General features: G+C 50.5%; 6 protein-coding genes across 6 annotated transcripts; 3 read left to right on the top strand and 3 right to left on the bottom strand.

Annotated features, from left to right (window-relative positions):
- Positions 1–5,048: 5,048 nt before the first annotated feature.
- Positions 5,049–6,333, bottom strand: INS49_002056 (uncharacterized protein; the record flags this gene model as incomplete). Its single annotated transcript, XM_043162874.1, has 2 exons — positions 5,049–6,059; positions 6,145–6,333. The coding sequence occupies 2 exons, from the start codon at positions 6,331–6,333 to the stop codon at positions 5,049–5,051; spliced, it is 1,200 nt and encodes a 399-aa protein (XP_043031380.1).
- A 469-nt stretch (positions 6,334–6,802) lies between these two features.
- Positions 6,803–7,447, bottom strand: INS49_002055 (uncharacterized protein; the record flags this gene model as incomplete). The annotated part of the gene is made up of 1 exon (XM_043162873.1): positions 6,803–7,447. One exon carries the CDS (start codon positions 7,445–7,447, stop codon positions 6,803–6,805), a length of 645 nt encoding a protein of 214 aa, XP_043031379.1.
- Positions 7,448–9,021: 1,574 nt separating this feature from the next.
- On the bottom strand, positions 9,022–9,491 carry INS49_002054 (uncharacterized protein; the record flags this gene model as incomplete). Its single annotated transcript, XM_043162872.1, has 2 exons — positions 9,022–9,114; positions 9,183–9,491. The coding sequence occupies 2 exons, from the start codon at positions 9,489–9,491 to the stop codon at positions 9,022–9,024; spliced, it is 402 nt and encodes a 133-aa protein (XP_043031378.1).
- A 633-nt stretch (positions 9,492–10,124) lies between these two features.
- On the top strand, positions 10,125–11,322 carry INS49_002053 (uncharacterized protein; the record flags this gene model as incomplete). The annotated part of the gene is made up of 2 exons (XM_043162871.1): positions 10,125–10,300; positions 10,371–11,322. The coding sequence occupies 2 exons, from the start codon at positions 10,125–10,127 to the stop codon at positions 11,320–11,322; spliced, it is 1,128 nt and encodes a 375-aa protein (XP_043031377.1).
- Positions 11,323–11,829: 507 nt separating this feature from the next.
- On the top strand, positions 11,830–14,693 carry INS49_002052 (uncharacterized protein; the record flags this gene model as incomplete). The annotated part of the gene is made up of 4 exons (XM_043162870.1): positions 11,830–12,100; positions 12,182–12,680; positions 13,656–13,775; positions 13,889–14,693. 4 exons carry the CDS (start codon positions 11,830–11,832, stop codon positions 14,691–14,693), a joined length of 1,695 nt encoding a protein of 564 aa, XP_043031376.1.
- Positions 14,694–16,615: 1,922 nt separating this feature from the next.
- INS49_002051 (uncharacterized protein) lies at positions 16,616–19,604 on the top strand (the record flags this gene model as incomplete). The annotated part of the gene is made up of 4 exons (XM_043162869.1): positions 16,616–16,842; positions 18,119–18,282; positions 18,369–19,148; positions 19,225–19,604. 4 exons carry the CDS (start codon positions 16,616–16,618, stop codon positions 19,602–19,604), a joined length of 1,551 nt encoding a protein of 516 aa, XP_043031375.1.
- Positions 19,605–20,061: the final 457 nt, after the last annotated feature.

The following is a 20,061-nucleotide window of genomic DNA, read 5'->3' as shown; positions in this document are numbered from 1 at the left end:
TTAAATTTCTTATTTCTTAAAAATAAATAGGAAAGGAAATAAAGAAATAAAGCCTTATAAAGAGCTTTCTTTTTATATTATATAAATAAATTCCTAAGAAATGATATTTAATATTTAGTTTAAAGCTGAATAGGTGTTTAGTTAAGAGCTGAATAGATATTTAAAAGTGTCCTTGAGAAGTGTGTGATTGCTGTCCGCAATCGGAGTTGGTGGACTGTCCACCTGTCCACGAGGGGTGTTATACGCTTTAATCTATTGCAGCTGTGGTATACCCTCCGTTTTTGCAGATGTGAATCTTCATATTCTTAATTGATATATACCCATCTTGCTTAATTATAATTCCCTTCCTGATCTGAAATTTTTAAGAATGCATTAACGTGGTTTACTACTAAGTAATGGATATTACTAAGTAGCAGATTTTTTTAACTTTACTTAACTTTTATTAATTATAATATTATATTAAGGTAAATAAATTAATAAAAAGTTAATATTAATTAATGTTAATTATATTTAATTCCTTATTTTTAATTAATTTTATTAATTTAAAGGGGTTAAAAGTAATATAATATAATTAAAAATTATTAAGGTTTTAATAAAATAAGCTGTTTTTAATGTTAATTACGTTTTTAATTTTTATATTAATTTTACATTAATTTACTTATTTAAATACTTAATATATAAGAAATTAATAATAAAGATATATATTTTTTATTTAAAGAAGATAAAATACTTTTAATTATTTAAGCTATTTAATACTTTAAAAAAAATTACATTAAACTTTTACTTATAGCTTAAGTTATTAAGATTTTTAATATTCTTAAAATAACTTTATATTATAAAATAAATTAATAATATAATTTTAAAGAATTATATATTAAATAATATAAATTTAATTTAATTAAAAAGTAAACGCTTATTTAATATATTATTAATTAAAATGCTTAAAAATTTTCTTTATAACTTTTTAATATAAAAAATATAGCTAACCTTTTTCTAATATTTTAAAATAATAAGCTTATAAGTAAGCATTAAGTTTAATGCTTTATAAATTTATAACTTAACTTAAAGATTAAGTTTAATTATTTTTATAATTATTAAAGGGCTTTTTGCAAAGATTTAAAGATTATTAAGAATTAATTTAAGCTTTTTTATAATATAATAGCTAAGTATTAAATTATTAATAATAACTTTTATAACTTTAATAAAATTAACTTTATAATAATAATAATAATAATAATAATAATATTTTATTTACATAAAGCTATAATATATATATATATATATATATAAAGCTTGCCAATTTAATATGCAATCCCTTTGCAAATTTACCCATACTAAAAAAACTGTGCCCTAAAGCTAAATAAAAACTAATACGCTTCTTAATTCCTTTAATTAAGAGCTCCTCCCTTAACCTCTCTTAAGATTTATAAAGCCCTTCTTTACTCCTTTCTCCTAGTAATTCTCTTTTTTAATCCTAATCTTAATAAGGGCCGCTTTTTATAAGCGAATCCCTTATAGTTATTTAATAAGGGGTTATTACTTTCTTATTAAGGAGCCGTGGCTGCTTTAATGCAAGGTTATAAAGCTGCCTTTATTAATGCAAGGCTTTTAATAAAGCTAATTAAGGCTTATAATAAGGCCTATTTATTAATTAATTTAAAGGCCCCTTATAAGGGGGCTATATTATAAAGTGCATTTTAAGGCACTGTTAGCCTAAGGTTTTAAAGGCCTAGGGCTTTTTTTAAGTGCTTATTTTCATTAGCTTTGATAGGGTTTTTAGGGCCTTAAGCATAGGCCCCTTTTTTTAGCTAGGGGGGTTATAAGTGGGCAGGCCGCGATTCGCTATAACGTAATTAAAGAGAAAATTCTTAAAAAAGGTTTTGGCAGCCGCAGCAGGGTTTAAACCTATGCCCTCTATGGAGAGAAGCTAGATGCATAACTAATGCGCCATGCAGCCTAACTTTATAATAAATATAATTACTTTATTAATAATTATTATATATATTAATAAATATAAAAAAGCTAAATTAATTTAACTTAATAATTAAAAATAAGTAATTATTATTAAATATATTAATATAAGTAAGTTATAAATTTTATTATTTATAATTATTTAAGGTGTTTATTATTTTATTAATTAAATAATAAAGTTAAGTTTTTTAAATAATTAAGTTATTAAGCTTATTTTTAATAAATAAATAAATAATAAAATTAATTTAAAATAAATTTAATATTTTAATAAGTATATTAAGTTAAAAAAAAATATTAATTATTAAATATTAATTATAAATAATTATAAAAGCTATATATTAATTAAGTTTAATTAATATTATAAAGATAATAAGATTATTATTATTAATATATTATTATATTATTTTACTTACTTTAATTATTAAATATTGCATTATATTTACCTTAAAGTATATATATAATAATAAATTAACTTTTTTATTTAAGCTTTTATTAATTATATTATTAAATTTAAGTTCTTTTTTTATGTTTAAAGCAGCTTATAATAAAACTTTTATAATAAAAAATATTAAGTTTGCATTTAAAAAAGCTAAAATTTCTCCTTAAAACTTTAATTTTATAATTTTTAAGCTTAATATTTATTTATAAACTTTAATATAATCCCTTTTTATTTTTTTTAAAAATAAAAGTTTTAAATATTATTAAATGCTTAATAAACTATTTAATAATTAAGTTTTATTAAGAGTAAGATTTCTATTTATTAAGAAAGCTTCCTTATATTAATTATAAAGATTATTAATTAATTAGCAAAAAGTATATAAATAATAATGCACTTATTTATTATAATAAATAAATAAATTTATATGCTTTAAGATATTAATATAATATGTATTAAATGTTAAAGGGTTAAAAAAACTTAAGTATAACTTAAAGGAGTATTTATAATTAAGGAATCTTAAGCTTTTATATAAGAAAAATAAAAGGTAAAGCGATTAATTAATAAAATAAATAATAAGATAAAAAAGTTAATTTATATTAAATTAATTAAAAGATGTTATAGCAATTATAATAAGATTAAGCATAATATAAAAACTTATAAAAAAGATAAAAAAGGGTTTAATTAATTAAATTTTAATTATATTATAATAAATTTAGCTTAATTAACATTAATTAATATAAATATAATTATTTTATTAATTTATAATAAACTATATTTTTAATAATATAATTAACATTAATTAATGCTAAATATACATTTTTTATTAAAACTTAATTAATTTAAATTAATATTATATTTATATTAATGCTTTTAAATTAATAAAATTAATTAAAAATAAGAAATTAAATATAATTAATATTAATTAATGCTAACTTTTTATTAATTTATTTACTTTAATATATTATTATAATTAATAAAAGTTAGGTAAAGTTAGAAAAATCCGCTACTTAGTAATATCCGCTACTTAGTGGTAAACCACGTTAATGGAATGGTCTCGAATATTGACATCTGTGCAGCAATTTAAACCAATTGCAGACATCATGTCCCCTGACCCTCCAAAGACCTGCTCCAGTTGGTACTGTGACTCCGATGGCAACGAGACTTCCTATTAAATAGTCGTTGGGAGGCAGGAAGGGCCCTATATATCTTTGGCATTGTCACGGTACCCACTACAATGGCCCACTATATAAACGCCGCAGCTTCGCCTGCGGTTCGTAGACTTTTAGCTCCTCTCCTCGCGCAACACAAGTTATTATCACGGCTTACGAGCAGCACCGTAACAGGCATCTCGTGGAATGTGGACACAGCGTCACTTCAAAACCCCAGCGGCCTTCAATCTTTCTACCCATTACCTAGGCACCTAAGTTAAGCAACTAGGTTCCTAGCGAAGACCTAGTTTGGCGATGACTGTCTCTACCAAATACGACAGCTGGACAACAAAAAGGGATGTCATTTGATGTTAGAAGAGTTGCTGGCCTGAGACTCCCTAGATACATGAGCATGAACCCATGTGATGAGGCATATGAGGCCACGTTTCCACGCCATGTCTTTAAACGTTCAGCTCGCTAGTCGTAAACAATCCCTCTCCAGAGGTACCCTTATCCGAAACATAGCTTCTTCTGCTTGGGATCTTCAACCGCCCCTTGTCGCCCTCTTTTCTTGTCTGAGCCTGTTCTCGGCCGCTTTGGTTCCGATGTCAGTCCACGGCTCGACGGAAGTTGCTGCTCCTGTTGGACAGCATCCCGGATTGTCTGGCGCGACAGGCATGCGTCAATGTGAGAGTTGAATTGTCTTTCATCAGCGGGCTGTGGTCGACTGCAAATAGGACATTCCCACCACTCGTCTGGTGCCTGAGGAGCCTTGCTGGTGGGGTCTGGGTAAGGCATAATTTCTTTGCCATGTCTTCTATAAGGGCTTCTGAATTCGCCGTCCACATTGATCGCATGGATGGCGTCCTGTTCGGGCAACTCAGCAGGCATCATTTCCCGCACATGGTCGTCGTTGCCCTGATTTGTCCCCCGCAATACCTTGCCAGGCTCGTTGCTCGTTGCTCCACTCCCGGGCTTGAGCCCAAAGAATGCCGTTGTGTCTGGCCTCTTCGTGCTAACAAGATGGGTACAGCGCAAGCCCATTAGCCTGATCTTCATGCCTGGCATCTCATGTTCCAGTTTAGAAAGTACAGGTACAGCATGGTTGTATAAGTCTCCCGCAAGATTGATAGCTCTCGGAAGCACAGTTTGCCGGGTATAGACCTCATACGTGTGCAATTTGATTTTCAGGACCAACGTTCTCGCCCTGCAACCTGCCCTACGCATGCTGTAGTTTTCAGCGTTAGCAATCAAACCACATGGGATAAAGACATGGAAAAAAGCCAAGTCGAGCGAGAAAATTAGTCGCCCATAGTCTGTTTCGAAAACCGAAAGCTTGGCAAGTAGCTTAGAGACAAAGACCATTGAACACGGTGAGATTACCCAATGGGCTACTATCCCACAGGGGGTTCTCCCGTTGGTGCTTAACCCACTTGAAAGCACTTTGTGTGTATGTGCCTGGAACGGCACATGCGGCATATGGAAGTTGCTTACTCTTTCTCTAGCTCCTGGGCAGTCCAGTGAAGCTTCTCTCTCAGCTCCTTTGGGTCGGACATGTCGTGGAATGTGCTTTCCGTCCCAACAGACTTCCGCTCGTACTCCTCTGCAGGCTGGACGTCGGTGCGGCCAAGACCTAAGTTGCAGTGTACGAGGAACTCGAAGGCCTTTTCTCCGAACAGCGGATTGAGGAACCGTCTCTGGCCATATATATCGCCACACGTCTGTATTCCGATAGCCTTCAGTTCTCGTTCCCACACTCTGCCAATCCCGTTGACTTTGCGGCAGGGCAAGTCTCGCATGAATGACATGATGGCGACACGGTCGTTGGGAAGCACGAACTGCCCGTTAGGTTTGTTCATGTTGGAACAGATCTTGGCAAGCTTCGCGTTGGCAGCGATGCCTGCAGAGACCGTGATGCTCGTCCTCAGATGCACCTGCCGCCGCATTTGGGCCACAGCATCTTCGGGAGACATGTTATGGTCCTGGCAGTATTCTGTGATGTTCAGGTATGCCTCATCGATGCTCGCGCTCTCAAAACGCGGGTCGTACTCGGCTATGACCTCACGCACCTCATTCGCCTTAGCAGTATACTTGTCGAAATTGAGTGGGAGGAATATGAGATCGGGGCAAAGCCTCTTTGCTACGAAGCCGGCCATCCCTGACCGACATCCGAATTGTCGTGCTACGTAGTTGCATGTCGTAAGTACCCCGCCGCCAACGGCGAATGGCAAGTCCGTTAATTCGGGCCGGTCGAGCTGTTCGACGGCCGCGTAGAAGGCGTCGCAGTCAAGATGGACGATGTACTGGCTGAGGTCCCGGCTCAGCTCGAGCTCAGCAATGAGGGTGTCGGCCCTGCGCAGCTCGCTCGACAAGTCGAGCTTCTCGAGCTTGCGCTTCTTTTCGAGGATGCGGTCGATCTTGACTGTAAGGACCTTGTCTCTTTCCTCCTCGCGGTTGAAATACTTGGAGCCCCTAGAGGCGTTGTATATGATCTCGGAGACCTGCAAAAGGAGGCGGCCGCGGGACAAGAGTTAGCCACAGCCGCAGCTTTCTTGTAGAACAGCGCGTCAAGACATGGAGGCCCACCTTGCTCTGGTCAACGGAGTCCTGGCCGGCCTTGGTCAGTGATGGCCCAAGGAGGGAGTATTTCAAGCTGGCATGCTGGGAGGCAATCGGCTGCGGGGCCGCTGGACTGTCCTGGGCTTCGGAGTCTTCGGGCTCGGGGCACGAGGTCACCGCATCCGTCGAACCGGGTGAACGGTAATGATGTTCCATCTGGGGCTGTCGCTTCGTCGCGCGGCTAGCACGAGCATGTTCGCTTTCATGGCCAAGTTGCGCGGTTTGGTGACGAGTGTTCCTGCCACAGCGAAGACGCGTCGGGTGGGGGCCGGGGGGGGGGGGGGGATCACTGGATAGTCCCCTTTGGCGCGCAGTTCCTCGCGGGCTCACGGGACCAGCACAGCTGAGTCAGCGAGTGCCAGATGTAGACAAGTGTATAGCATCAACTCTGTGTGGCAAAGCCCCAATTAGCTTTCCATCTCTTTTTTTTTCTAATAAAGCTTATATACCTGTGCTGTTATAAGCAATTTGAAAGATTAATTGTTCTTAATTCGTGTGTAAGCTGTGAGTATCTGATAGCTTTAATTATCAACCTCTGCTGGCCCGAGCAGCGTTTGATGAGATTGAACATGGAACGGACCAGGCGAATATTGAAGCCCCAGCCACGGTCCGTCTCCCAGCCAATTCACATGGCTGTCTCGGCACGGTCGAGCCTCGCGATCTTGGCCGGCCTGGAAGGCTCTACAGTTGACTCCTCAACGCCTTGATCTTGCTCGTCTTGAGTAGAGGAGACATCCCCGCCCGGTCCAACATTCGGTGCAGCGCCGCCTGCGGTCGCGGTCGTGTGTCCGCGTCGCTCAACGGGCTTGCTCAGGATCTCGTATTCCGGCACTTTGACCTTTCCGCCCCTGAGCGTCCTGGGCTGAGGGCTTATCTCATCCCTCACAAAGCCACACTTTTGGTAGAATTCGAGAGCCCTTTTGTTGCAGGTGAAGACGGTCAACATGACCTTGTCGACTACGTCGATATTGTAGGCCACCGTCTCCAGCAGATCCATCAATAACTTCGCCAAGCCGGTGCCACGGAGGTCGGGCTCGAGATGAATTTCGTAGCAGTAGACCACTGGCTGGCCCTCCTCGATGGTGGGCATAAGGCTGGTGAAGCCCTGGACGACGGAGTGCGCGTCTCTGACCAGAATGTACCGCAGATCGGGGTGCCGCATCTCCTCCCTCTTGGCGGGTGGATCCCAGCCACGCGAAGAGCCCTCATAGTCTCTCTGGCTCGTCGCTCGGACGAGTGAGAAGCAGGCATCGAGCTCAGCGCTGGTCATGGTTTTGCGAGGCTGGCAGAGGCAGAGGCTGTAGGCACATCCTGTGATCGGGTTGGCCCAGGTAGGGCTCCATGGCGCCCTTGGCGCATACGGTCTGTTCCAACATTTCAGCTCATCAGGCACTGAAATTCATAGCTCGAGTGTTTAAAGAATTTCTAACACGAGGAGGAAATCCTGGATGAAATCGTGGTCTGTCTTGCGGTTGGTCGTTTGGAGGGCTTGTTCCATCCGCTCGAGGCGCCTGCGTCGTTTCATCCTGTGCTGGAGGCGAGGGAGGGAGAAGGCGGGAGTGAGACCAAAAAAGACAGGCAGGGCAGGGCAAGCAGTGCTGGAAGACGAATACCACTTGCCATTGTGCTGTCGGTCGTGAGGCGTGGAAAGCAGCGACGCGGGCAAGAACGCGTTGGCACGACGAGGCGGCGCGTGAAGTACAACTGACCCCGGTCCGAGTGCCGCGGCCGCTACCAACCAAGTACAGTACCTGCAGCGCAGCGTGCCCGGCCACGACTATGACGTTGCGAAAACTGCTCCGGTGGGTTCCACCTTGGCAAGCCTGCAAACCACCAGTAGACATTGGACAGCCAGGGCCAGCCCACCAAAGCAGTGGGAATAATCCAAGACTTCCGAGGCTGTGTGTGTGTGTATGGGATTTGGGCTTTCGGTGTCTCAGTGGGACATGTATCACGCACAACATCGCCACCTGGTTCCGGCTCAATGAGAGCATTCAAGCTGTTTCCGCAGCATCAGCTCCGCTGCTATGCCCATGGTTCTGGTCGCGGACGCCCTTCGAGGCTGGGCGAGACGGTTAGCCTAGAACATGTACGTACGGGTGACCATCGCATGCCCATCACGCTGGCCGTGGCTGTTACTGTTGCTGGCTGATGCTGGCCGGACAAAAACGCTGATGCACCGCGCCACGTGCCTGCAGTTCCTCCAGCGCGCCCGCGTCCTGGCACTCTACCGGGCCGTGTTGCGTGGCACCAGCAGGATAAGTGATCAGAAGACCCGTGACGAGACGCGACTCTTCGCAAGGCAAGAGTTCGAGAGACATCGCCACGTCCAAGACCTGGTTTGCCAGCCCCTTCCCCCGTCACCGCCCATGCAACAGCTTCACTCGTATGGGATTATTACTGACAGACCAACACCACAGCAGCACATACGGTATCTTCTGTCCACGGGCAAGACGCAGTGGGAGGGCTTGGAAAGGTTTATTGACGGCATGTGACCGTCTTCGCGGCGCACCGGCCTGGTGAGGCCGTCTGTGTATCCTATTGGTGTGCTTTGAATCGATGTCTGCCGCTCCTCCTTCCTACATGGCCGTGGCCATGACCATTGAGCATGGTGTGTCGCGCTGAGCCCGTGCTGTGTGTGCATGCTCCTTGACTGCCCATCTGACCGTCCCAGCAACTCACTACCTGTCCCAAATGTCCCAACTGCACCATGCCTTTGAGCGCCATCCGCGTGTGGCCGTAACTGTGGCGCGCATACAGATATCGAACCATCATTCTGCCTTTCCGTCTGCTTGCGTCTTTGCCACTGCCTGATGCCAGATGCCAGATCCATCCAGTGGTCACCTACGACCCCTGACGTTGTTTGTGCCTAGGATTTGCGCTGCAGATGACATATCGGTACCCGTTTCCTCTCTTGCCCTTCTTCCGCCGTACAATCTGCATAACACCAGTCAGCCATCAGATCGACCACATACGCAAGGCAGCGCCGCGGCGTGTAAACGTACCTTGCAATGCTCGCAACGCTTCTTGATTGAACTGTGCACTTTCATCCCACGGATCTGCTGTTGAAGCGCAGCTACAGCCAACGGCCTGGCAACGGGCCTTGTCACAACGGAGAGGGCGCGTTTCGGCGCCATGCTCGAGCAAAGGCTGCGAGCCTGGGAAACATCTGTGTGTGGTCGAATGGGGATCGGGGTCGCCATGGTCGGGCGCGATGCGGACGAGGAGAGGTAAAGGGCGCGAAGGCTGCTGGCTAGCCGCGAGATGGAGGAGGAGTCGCGCACGCACCGCGCGATGGAGACGTTACTGGCCATCTTGAAGCTGGGGACTGTTGGCAAGGCCCAGCGTGGTTGTGTTCTGGAGCTGTTCACCTGCGCCAGCGGAATCGGGACCGACCTCAAATGCTCCGGAGTGGAAATCTGCCCCTGCCGCACGCCTTGGGGTGGAGCCAGCAGGGTTAGGGGCTCTGAGCGTCCCCTCCCCTGGCGGGGGGGCTAACTACCTACGCCGCACCAGGTGGGTAGGCCCAGCACATGGCCCTGCTCGTGCTGAGATATTGGGGACAACAATTTGTTTGCAGTGAATCAACGGGCCAGATTTGTGGAGATGCGACAAAGCCCAGAACCCCTTTGATAACAAGGCTTGTGTCCCTCGTATTGCTCTACAGCCCACACCGTGCCGTGGGTGGCGAGCGGCGAGCGCGCCGACTCGGTGTCCTAATCGAGCATCAGCACGTCCGGTGCTGGATTCGGCGACCCCACCGAAAGTGTTCGGCGCCGGCGCCGAAGTCCACGGCATGCCCACATGGGCTCTTGTGGCACTGACACACACATACGTTCACAGGGTATATAAGAAAAGAGCGCCAGTACCTCCTCAGACATATTCGAGTCCAGCAAGTGCTCACGAACAAAGGGAATACGCCAGATATGGAACAAGTGCCTCAAACAATGCGTGCCCTCGTGGCGCCGAAATATTGCAGGCCGGACGGATACGAGATCGCGCAGCTGCCGCTTCCGGAGCTCACGGAGCCCAATCAGGTCCTTATTCGAATCTACTCAGCAGCCATGCAGACAGGCGACTGCCAGTTCGCCAGCAGCAGCGCCAGGAGGTTCTTCTCTATCCGGTCAGTCCCCACGCTATCTACAGACACACAGCTTTGCACATGTGCATGCGCAAGTACCGCGTGCGGGCAGCGCCACTGATGCCGCCGACGCGTCTTGCAGGTTTCCCATGATCCTCGCGCACGAGGGTGCGGGCGTTGTGGCCGCGGTGGGTGCCGAGGTCAGATCCGTCAGGGTGGGCGATGCAGTGTATGGGATTGCACTCAAACGACCCATGGGGCGCTTTTGGACTGAGCAGAGCGGGTGGTGTGCCGACTATGCCGTGGCTACTGAAGACCTGCTGCTCCCTAAGCCGGCGCACCTGTCGTTTGAAGAAGCGGCCTCGTTGCTGGGCAGCACGTTGACGGCAATACAGATCACGCGGGCGGCGGTGGCGCTCAACCCAGCCGCGTTCCCGCGCCGGAGTCTCGAGGGCAAGACGGCGTTGGTGACGGCGGGGCTCGGGGCGGCGACGAGTATAGCGTGCCAGGTGCTCAAGAATGTCTACGGGGCCGGGGAGGTGATCACAACGGTATCGACGGCCAAGGTGGGGCTTGTGGCGGAGCTGATGCCGGGCGTGGTGGACAGGGTGGTGGATTACCAGAGGCAGCATGTCGTCGACGAGGTTGGCAAGGGCAGGGTAGATCTCCTGTATAACTCGCGGCCGGATCTGGCGGGCTACCTGCCGCTGATGAAGCCAGGGCAGGGGGTGATTGCTGCCATCCTAGCGGTCCCGCCGTCGCAGGAGCTGAGGGCGTCGATGGGACGTGAATTTGTGCCGCTGTGGATTTGCTGGATACTGGACATGGCCCAGGTGTGGTACTGGTGGAAGCTGTGGCGGACCGGGGTGAGGCTCACGTTTCTCTCGGGCAACCCTGGCGTGCGAGAGGCCGGGGAGAGGGCCGGGGAGGTGATCTCCACGCGGAAGGTCAGGGCCGTCACGACGGTGGTGGCCTTGGACGACCTGGACAACGTCAAGAACAGGTGCGAAGAGGTCCGGACTCTGAAGGGCGGGGTGGGGAAGCTGGTGATCAAGCTGGTGTAGTGGACTAATAAGTGCAGAGTGTTTGTGGGGTTGTGGTGTGTTGACTCTGGGTGCCTGCGTACTGGACCTTCCTTCATGTGCTTGTAGGTAGTATTCCGACCTTGAACAAGTACCTACCCACCTAGGTGGGTATAGGTACCTAGCTCCCGTCCCGTTCGCAAACCCCTGCCCGACGCGCTCCGACCCTGCCCTGGCTGCTGCTGGCTGCTGCTGGCTGCTGCTGGTGGCCCGTGGGCGCGCTACCTAAATTGAAATCGCGACCTGCCCTTCCAACTGCTCGCTGCCGCACGGTCGCGTCTTCTCAGCCCCAGCCACCACCCTCTCCCACCCGTCTGCTCCCACCTGCGCAAATGCACACGAGCAAGGCTGGGGCCATCCATCTCAAGTGCCGCCTGCTTCAAACAATCCATCGGTCTCTATCGCCAAACGCCTGTGGCCGAGTCACTGAGTGACCGGCTGATCGCGACCATCAACCAATCCACCCCAGTCACACACAAATCCGTCACGATGCTGCTCAAACGCAAGCGGTCCGACGACCAGCTCTCGCCCTTTGGCAGCTCGTCTCCGCTTAGGGTCACCACCGCCGGCGACGTCGCCACGCTGGACATGGACGTCGACATGGACATGAACTCGGATACGCATCTCGACATGGGCATCGACAGCCCACTCTCCGCCATGACCATCCGCTCCCCGAGCCGCTCGTGCACGCCGTCCCACCTGCCCAGCCGAACCTTCAAGCGCCTGCGCAACGGACGCCCCTCGGACCACGAGGTTCACCGTAAGTCAGGCGACGGGGGCCCATTCCTGTCTTGGGGTATGTTCCCAGACTCACTCTTGCGTCACGTTCGGGCGTCTACAGAGAACACCCTGCAAATGCTGTACCGCGCTCAGCAACGGCCCCAGCAGCCCCAGCATGTCTTCTCCCCGCCGCCCGCCGCCAGCCCCTCTATCGCGCCGTCGCCAGTCTCGTCTGTTCAGCCTCGCCCACCCGCCGCACCCGCGCCCGCGCCCGCGCAGAGCCAGCGCTCCTTGCACAGCTTCTGGGACATCCCTTCCAGTCAGCAGTCGCCGCCCGTTCCGGCCCTGTCGTCTGCCCCGGGCCCCTCTGTCGACGCCATCGTCGATCACCCCACGACCTGTGATGACTGCGGCGTTGAGCTGGGCGGCGAAGACGCAGCAGTAGATGACGGATACGGCTTTGAGACATACATCAGTTCCTGCAGCCTGTGCTGCAAGGCTGTGTGCTTCTCGTGCTCTGTTAGTAACCTCGGCGAACAGCGACGGTGTCTGGTCTGCGCCGGCAAGGAAGACACGCGGAAGACGTGGGTCGGCACTGCCGGATGGACCTCGGAGCCTATGTCGGTTTATTAGTCAAGCGCAGACACGTCCCATGGGAGCCATTGTGGTGGACAACCACGGAAGGGGCCCGGCGTTTATTTGGAGAAGGGAGTTCAAAATTAGTCAAGGGAACAAGTGCGGCGTTCTCGGAATTTGCTTTGGCTTACGATCGTGTTGGCCCTGTATATTATGGGGCATTACGGCAGCGTACGAATGGCATCTTTTGCCAGTGACTTGGACAAATGTCACTTGACGCCACACATGTCGGTTGATGGCGTGAACCTTTGACGGCCCGATGGTTACTTTCTCTGAATATCGACCCTTCCTATATGCGATGTGACTGCTTGGTAGAACGAAGTGAATCGGTTTGCTCGGCATAGGGCTATAGACCAACGCTGCCTCGTACGGTAAGGCTGTTTGGGTGCCGAACGAGCATAGCGATTATTGCATCAGCATTTGAATACTAGAGGTATACTGCATCTGCTTCTGCTTCGGAATCAAGCTGCTCTAAACTTATGGGATCTGGCATATGGACTTCAATGCTCCACGCATCTACCCAGGTACCTACCATGTGTGGTACCAAGGTATCTAAAGCAGTCAGACGCACTACGGTACGTACCTACATACCTAGCGCAGTTAGTGCAACCCACCCAGGGTCTAAATAGAGGGGACAGCTTGATGTCATTGCCAGGGCGGCCCAACGCTGCCCCTCGCTTCCCCGGGCTCTGAAAGAGGTCACCAAACAGCTCAAAGACGCACCATCATCTTGTGTTCCTGCCCCCCTTCACCCTTGCGACTCAGGTTCAACTTCATCTCCCCCTCCCTGAGCTGGACCAACCGCCGATCCAACGCTTCTCGAGCACAGCCTGTCATCCTTTCGCAGGCAGACGCACATACACGCGCGCGTACTCACAGGGGGAGAGAGAGAAGTACACGACAGTACGCCTCCTCATCATGCCGCAACGGGGTTCTCGCAATGCTACCCATGCCGGCAGCTGGTACGAGAGCAGGCCCGAGATCTTGTCACGCCAACTTGATGGATTCCTCGAAAAGGTGCCCTCGACGATAGACGGCAAACAGCTACCCGTCCCCAAGTCCAGAGTCATCATAGCCCCGTAAGTGCCTTCCCTCCATGCGTTGGTGCCTTCTTGCTCGCCCCAGGCACGCCCGCCTCGGCGTCTTATCGTGGTCCCCTTCCACCCCGTCCAAGCTGATCATATGTGTCTAGACATGCAGGCTACTCCTACTCTGGCCCCTGCGCCGCCTGGGCCTACAAGTCTCTCGACCTGTCCGCTGCCAAGCGAATTTTTGTCCTGGGGCCTTCCCACACCTACTACCTGAAGGGATGTGCACTAAGCACCTTCGCGAGCTACGAGACACCCTTTGGCAAGCTGACGGTGGACGCCCAGACGGTCGAGGCGTTGCGGGAGACGGGCAAGTTCAGCGACATCCCTGCGTCGAGTGACGAGGATGAGCACAGCCTGGAGATGCATTTGCCGTACGTATGGAAGAGGTTGGAACAGACGCATGCCGAGAGCAGCCCGGCAGCGTATCCACCTATCGTGCCAATCCTAGTCGGCGACAACAACGGTGCAAAGGAGAAGGAATTCGGCCAGTTGCTGGCCAAGTACCTCGAGGATCCGGACAACGCGTTTGTGGTGTCCTCCGACTTCTGCCACTGGGGATCGCGCTTCTCGTACACGGCCTACGTGCCGTCCGCGGACAAGCTAGATCAACTGAGAATGCTTTCGCGAAGGGCAGCAGATACGGAGACGCCCATACACGAGGGAATCAGGGTCTTGGATGAGCTGGCCATGGAAGCGGTTGCTTCGGGGGACCATGACAGGTTCGTTGATAACCTGAAGGTGACTAGGAACACAGTATGCGGGCGTCATCCTATCGGTGTGACAATGGCAGCCATGGAAGCCGTTGGCGCAGGGCCTTTCCAGCTCCTGCGATACGAGAGGAGCAGCCTGGTGGAGAGGCTCGATGACTCCAGTGTCAGTTATGCATCGTTCTACGCCGTCGCCTGAGGGAAGCCTATCGGCAGACCGTTCTGCCATCTGGAAGGTATCAGAACTTATGATATTGTCAGACAGCCGCGGCTGCCGCCGGGGGAGAGATGTGTTCATGGAGGAATGCACTCTCAAGACATAGTAATCGACTGCCGTGGAATCAAGCGAGCATCCCGATGCCCTACCTCCCGTGTGCAAGTGAGAAACGGCTTAGAAGTCCTCTAGTCAATGCCCGGCACTTGACCGCCGAGTTCGCGTGTAGAACCTTGTCAAGCATGCTACTTCAGGACAAGAGATGTGGCCAGGTTCAGAGCATACGGCTGGCACGAGATGGTATCGTATCGAATTTACACGTATGTCATTGTACTGCTTTCGGGTGCTCCTTCATGCCCTTCCACGATCCCGACCTCATTGACCTGTGGAAACAAGCCTGACGGGTGACACCGACGTTGTTGTTGGTCTCTCCCCCCCCCCCCTTTTTTTTGATTGAAGGGGAGGGGCTGGTGACAGAAGTGCAGGTTTGGCCGCTCTGCATTATGCGTCCTTTACCGGCCGCTTGGAATCCTGTGTTGGGAGGTCAATCAAAAAGAAAGAAAAACAGATACTCGCACACAAGAAAACGGATGGTACACTGGATACCTCTTAAATAATATTCCCGCAGCTGATCAGAGCTTAACACCCACACCCAAGTCCCAAACCCACACCTGATTTATACACCTACGCTCAATATATATATAAATTGGGTGTAGGTATCTTGGTTGTGGGTGTGTTGGGTGTACGTGCACTAGGCGTATAATGTATCTGTATACCATTCGTTTCTTTCTGTGCGAATATCCGTTCTCAAAAGAAAAAGTGAGCAACACGTGGCTATTGTAGTGTGGTTTACCACACAAAGGAGTCCGATGCGGACCGGCAGAGGGCGGCTTTCCCAAAGTGCTGGTAGGTACCTACCTAGTTAGGTATTGTCAGGAAGGTGATGGATGGGGTTTTTTTTTGGGGGGGGGGGGACGGGACGCATGGGATCACGTGGAAGTCGGATACGTACTGCGCGACGCAGCATGGTTTACCTAGGTTTACCTAGGTAGTGTGCTCATATTTCAAGTAGACTACTTGTAGGCATGTGCAGGAGTGGATTAGTGCAGAATGGGCAGTATCCGAGCTGGCTGGGCAGATGGGTCATGGTGTTGCGCGGAGTGATTCGACAGTGTCTCAGGGCGACTTGCAACAGGACCGGGACCGGGACCGAGGCCAGGAGGCGACCCGGACGCGGAGGCGGGTGCGGCGCGGCGTGGTCCCTGATGCAGGCACGCAGGACAGTGCCGTGCGCAGTAGTGTAGTGGTAGCCTGCAGCCGCATGTGGCTTGGTGGCCGCTGCTTCGTCCCAAGTCGAAAACCGCCGGGTGCGGTGGGCTCGCTTGGTGATGCCTCGACAGTGCCAGTGGCGGTCGGCAGTGGCAGGCAGAACCATGTTGGGTCGAGGCTGTGTGCATTGGGACGTTGCCAGCCGAAAAGCAGCTGTGCCTGTCGCCTGGGTCGCCTGCACACATGCACTCGCTCATGGCGCCGTGGTGGTGGACGGCCGGCGGTCGACGGTGAGACAGGTGCCGCGGTGCAACTGGCAAACCACATAGTCCCCACCTAGGTCTGATCGACTTGGCAGGCTTCCGAGCACACGACAGAGACTGACAGGAGTCTATGTAGTCCAAGTAATTCAGTCCATCAACAAGCCGGTCCGCAGATTATCACTGCTCGTCTGGAACATTTCACAGGAACAGGAAGAGAGGGTGGGGAATGGAATGGCACGGTGGCAGCGGGAGTGGGTGCGCCGTGGTGTGGTTCATCTTTCGGCCAAACAAGTCTGGCGCCGATCGACACGATGAAACTGGGCACCGTGGACGGCCCTGGTCCCTGCCTCGAGCCTGCCTCACCCCCGTCTCGCAATGCTCCGCTGCTTCTTCGTCGAGGGCACTGCATGGACTGGATCGACTGGTTGGTTGCTTCCGACTGCAACACTGCAACTGCAAGACCAGACTGCATTGTCGCTGAGCCTCCGTACGCCACTCGCACCCAGTCATGGCCACTCCGCCGCCTGCTTCCTCGTGCTGGGTTGCTCGTCCTCTGCCTCGCCACCCGCCGCCGCCGCCGCCGCCGCAGCAGCAGCAGCAGTGTATAGATGATCATCGTCAAATGCCATCTTTCGGACGGGCAGTGCGAGGGAAAGGGGACGACTAATACTGTAAAAGGACCCAGGCCCCCAAGTGTCATTTGCTCGGCTCGTATTGGTGGGTTGGATGGATGACTGGAGGTGGTAGTAATAAGCCGATGGAGATTGCAATGGAACTCGGTATTTGGATTTGTGCCTGTGCCTAACAGCTAAAAGGCAGACTGGCGGACAGGCAGACAATACACACACGCAGTATCTATATCCTCGCCCACCACCACCGGACTGCCTGCGTACGCCAGACTGCCTGCAGCCCGGTCGCCTGTGGTGTTGGGCGACTAGTGCGCGCGTAATGCGATGCTGGTGGTAGTGATTAGAATCCGAGGTGCGAGTCTGTGTTTGTTCCAAAGCCTGTCGCAGCCAATCTCGCAGGCCCCAGACCCTGGCAGCCAGTCCCAGACTTGCCCAACCTGGGGCCAGACTGCCACCCTGCCAGACCGACCCAGACCCGCTCCCAGGCGCCAGACCCCTGCGCCCCTCCTGGCCATGTCCTCCTGCCTCTTCTCTTCAGCTTGCCTCTCCCGTCGCCCAACTCGCACCCGGCCCACCTGAATTCGACCTACCAAGCATCGACTTCCCTTTTTCCCTACACACTCCCCTTTTCTTTCAGCCCAGTCGTTTTACTTTCCGTTTCCTATCCATTACATTACATTACTCTACCTCACTTTGATTGCACGACACATCTCGGCACAACGCAACAACACGGGGGCTCCTGTCCTCCTCTGCCTGCCTTCGCCTGCCCTTCCGCCCTCAACATCGATCCTGACGACCTCGACGCACCCACGCATCACAACCACCGCATCGCATTCCCGTCTACCTCTCGTCTCGGCACCGACGACTTCGCTGCCGCTTGTCGCCGATCGCCAGCTCTCTGTGCCTATCAAGGGGTCGTTCCGACGCCTCACTAATTCAATCTAATCCATCCTCATCATGAGTGTATGCGCCGTCCCCTTCCATCATGATTCTTCCACGCATTTCCTCTACTGCCAATTTACCCCATCTCCACCATCATTCTCACCAGCAAATCGTGTGATCCTCGAGACTCAGTGCCAGACCCGACTTGCTGACTTTGTGCCTCACAGTACGGGTGAGCTTTCCATTACCCACCTGGATGATGCCTCTCATGGCTCCTTGCCATTGACCGCGAAGCACGGACAAACCAATTGGCCGAAGCTACCTGCTCCCGTGGTTTGAATCAAAACCAAAGCTGACCGCAGTCCAGATACGGTGGCAGGGCCAACCCTTACGCCCAACAAGACTCTCCCGCTGGCCAGTATGGCTCTTCACAGATGACATCGCCACCTCAGGCTAGCTTCGGTCAGTCTCCCCGCCCAGGCGGCGGAGGCTACAACCAGTACGACAATGGTGCTTACGACGGGGCATATGGTGAGTGCTGCTCAGGCCAGACCCGGGGCGAGTGTCCCAGGGCCGAAGAATCACCCCTGCGCGCACGATCGTCTGACAATTGCCAGGGAACAACGTCGAAATGGCACCCCTCTCGCAGAATGGGGCAAGCTTTGCCGCCAGCGACCCCAATGCCATCCTGAACGAGTGCCGTGAAATTGGTCAGGGCATCGACGGGATCGACACCAACCTCAACCAGCTCCGCATGCTTCAAGATCGATCCCTCAACGAGACCGACTCCAGCAGCTCAGGAACGACCCGCGAGCTTGATAGTCTCTCTGCCGACACCATGTCCATGTACCGGGAGCTTACCGACCGCGTCCGCAAGATGAAGTCTATGCCAGACGCCAAGACCCCGAAGAACGCCCCCCAGGTCGGCCGCATCGACCGTCGTCTGAAGAACGCCATCCAACAATACCAGGAGGTCGAGGCCGCTTTCCGGAAGAAGATGCAGTCTCAGATGGAGCGGCAATACCGCATCGTCCGACCGGACGCCGACGACACCGAGGTCCGGGCCGCCGTGGAGGATATGTCTGCCGGCGGCCAACAGGTGTTCCAGCAGGCCATGATGCAGAGCAACCGACAGGGCCAGGCCAGAGCTGTCCTGAACGCCGTGCAGGATCGCCACAAGGCACTGCAGAAGATCGAGCAGCAAATGATCGAGCTGGCCCAGCTCTTCCAGGACATGGACACCCTGATCGTCCAACAAGAAGCGGCCGTTGTACAGATCGAACAAAAGGGCGAGGAGGTTGTTGAGAACCTTGACAAGGGCAACCAGGAGATCGAGGTCGCTGTCGACACGGCGAGGAAGACGCGCAGGAAGAAGTGGTACTGTGTTGGTATCAGTGGTACGCATACATACCCGGCTGCCCCAAGCCCCCTATCCCGACTCCCCGAAGACCCCCTGCTGACAGCCCCTTCAAGTCCTTATTGTGGTTGTAATCGTGATCATCGTTGTCGTGTACATGGCGGTCACTGGAAAATTCTCCAACAACAACAACAACAACAACAATGGCAACGCCAATGCCAAGCGCAGCGCTGTTGAGTTCGATGGCGAGAGACCTGTCACCACCATCTATGCCCAGTCTAAAATTGTGAACGTTGGGCAAGACTACGACGAGACCTCAGCTCCGCTGGAGAAATTTTCTGGTGTGATGAGCGGCAAGAGCCTTGCTGGTAGGATAGCGATGCCAGATAACTGGAAGGTTGGCCGAGTCGATCGACGCCGGTCAGACATGACGCTTCCCGTACCTTCGATGGGCAGCATGGACTTCAAGCGTACCAACTACAACGAGGTCGACTAGTCCCAATCGGATACATTGAAGAGGACTCGCAACCGAGGTTACGTCGCAACTGAGACGCGTGCGGAGCTACAGTCTGCGCGTTCATCGCCGGAAAAACGCTGACGCAGTATTGAAGCAGTACCTGGGGAGTAGTACTGGTGGCAGAAATGGAATTGGGCCATGACTGCGAGGACCCTAAGCCTGTGAATACACACTACACCCGCATGGAATGCGCGAGTTCTATTCCAGCCTTACGAGAATACGGGTTGATGCCATATGGCTTGATGCTGGCAGAAGACCCTGGGAATTGCATGTTTGTTGGCACTCAAAACAGAGTTGTTTATATACCAAAGTCGGTCGCTTCGAATTACTGCTGGGACAAGCTGCACTTATTAGATGATACACTCTTGGGGTGGGGGATGGAGATCCGTTCTTGGGGCCTGGACTTAACCTTTTTCGCATTACAATACTGGCGTTT

Source organism: Diaporthe citri, assembly GCF_014595645.1.
Source record: "Diaporthe citri strain NFHF-8-4 chromosome Unknown scaffold_1, whole genome shotgun sequence".
NCBI classification, from domain to species: Eukaryota; Fungi; Ascomycota; class Sordariomycetes; order Diaporthales; family Diaporthaceae; genus Diaporthe; species Diaporthe citri.
Note: the sequence above shows the minus strand (reverse complement) of the source record. Positions and strands in the feature narration are given on the sequence as shown.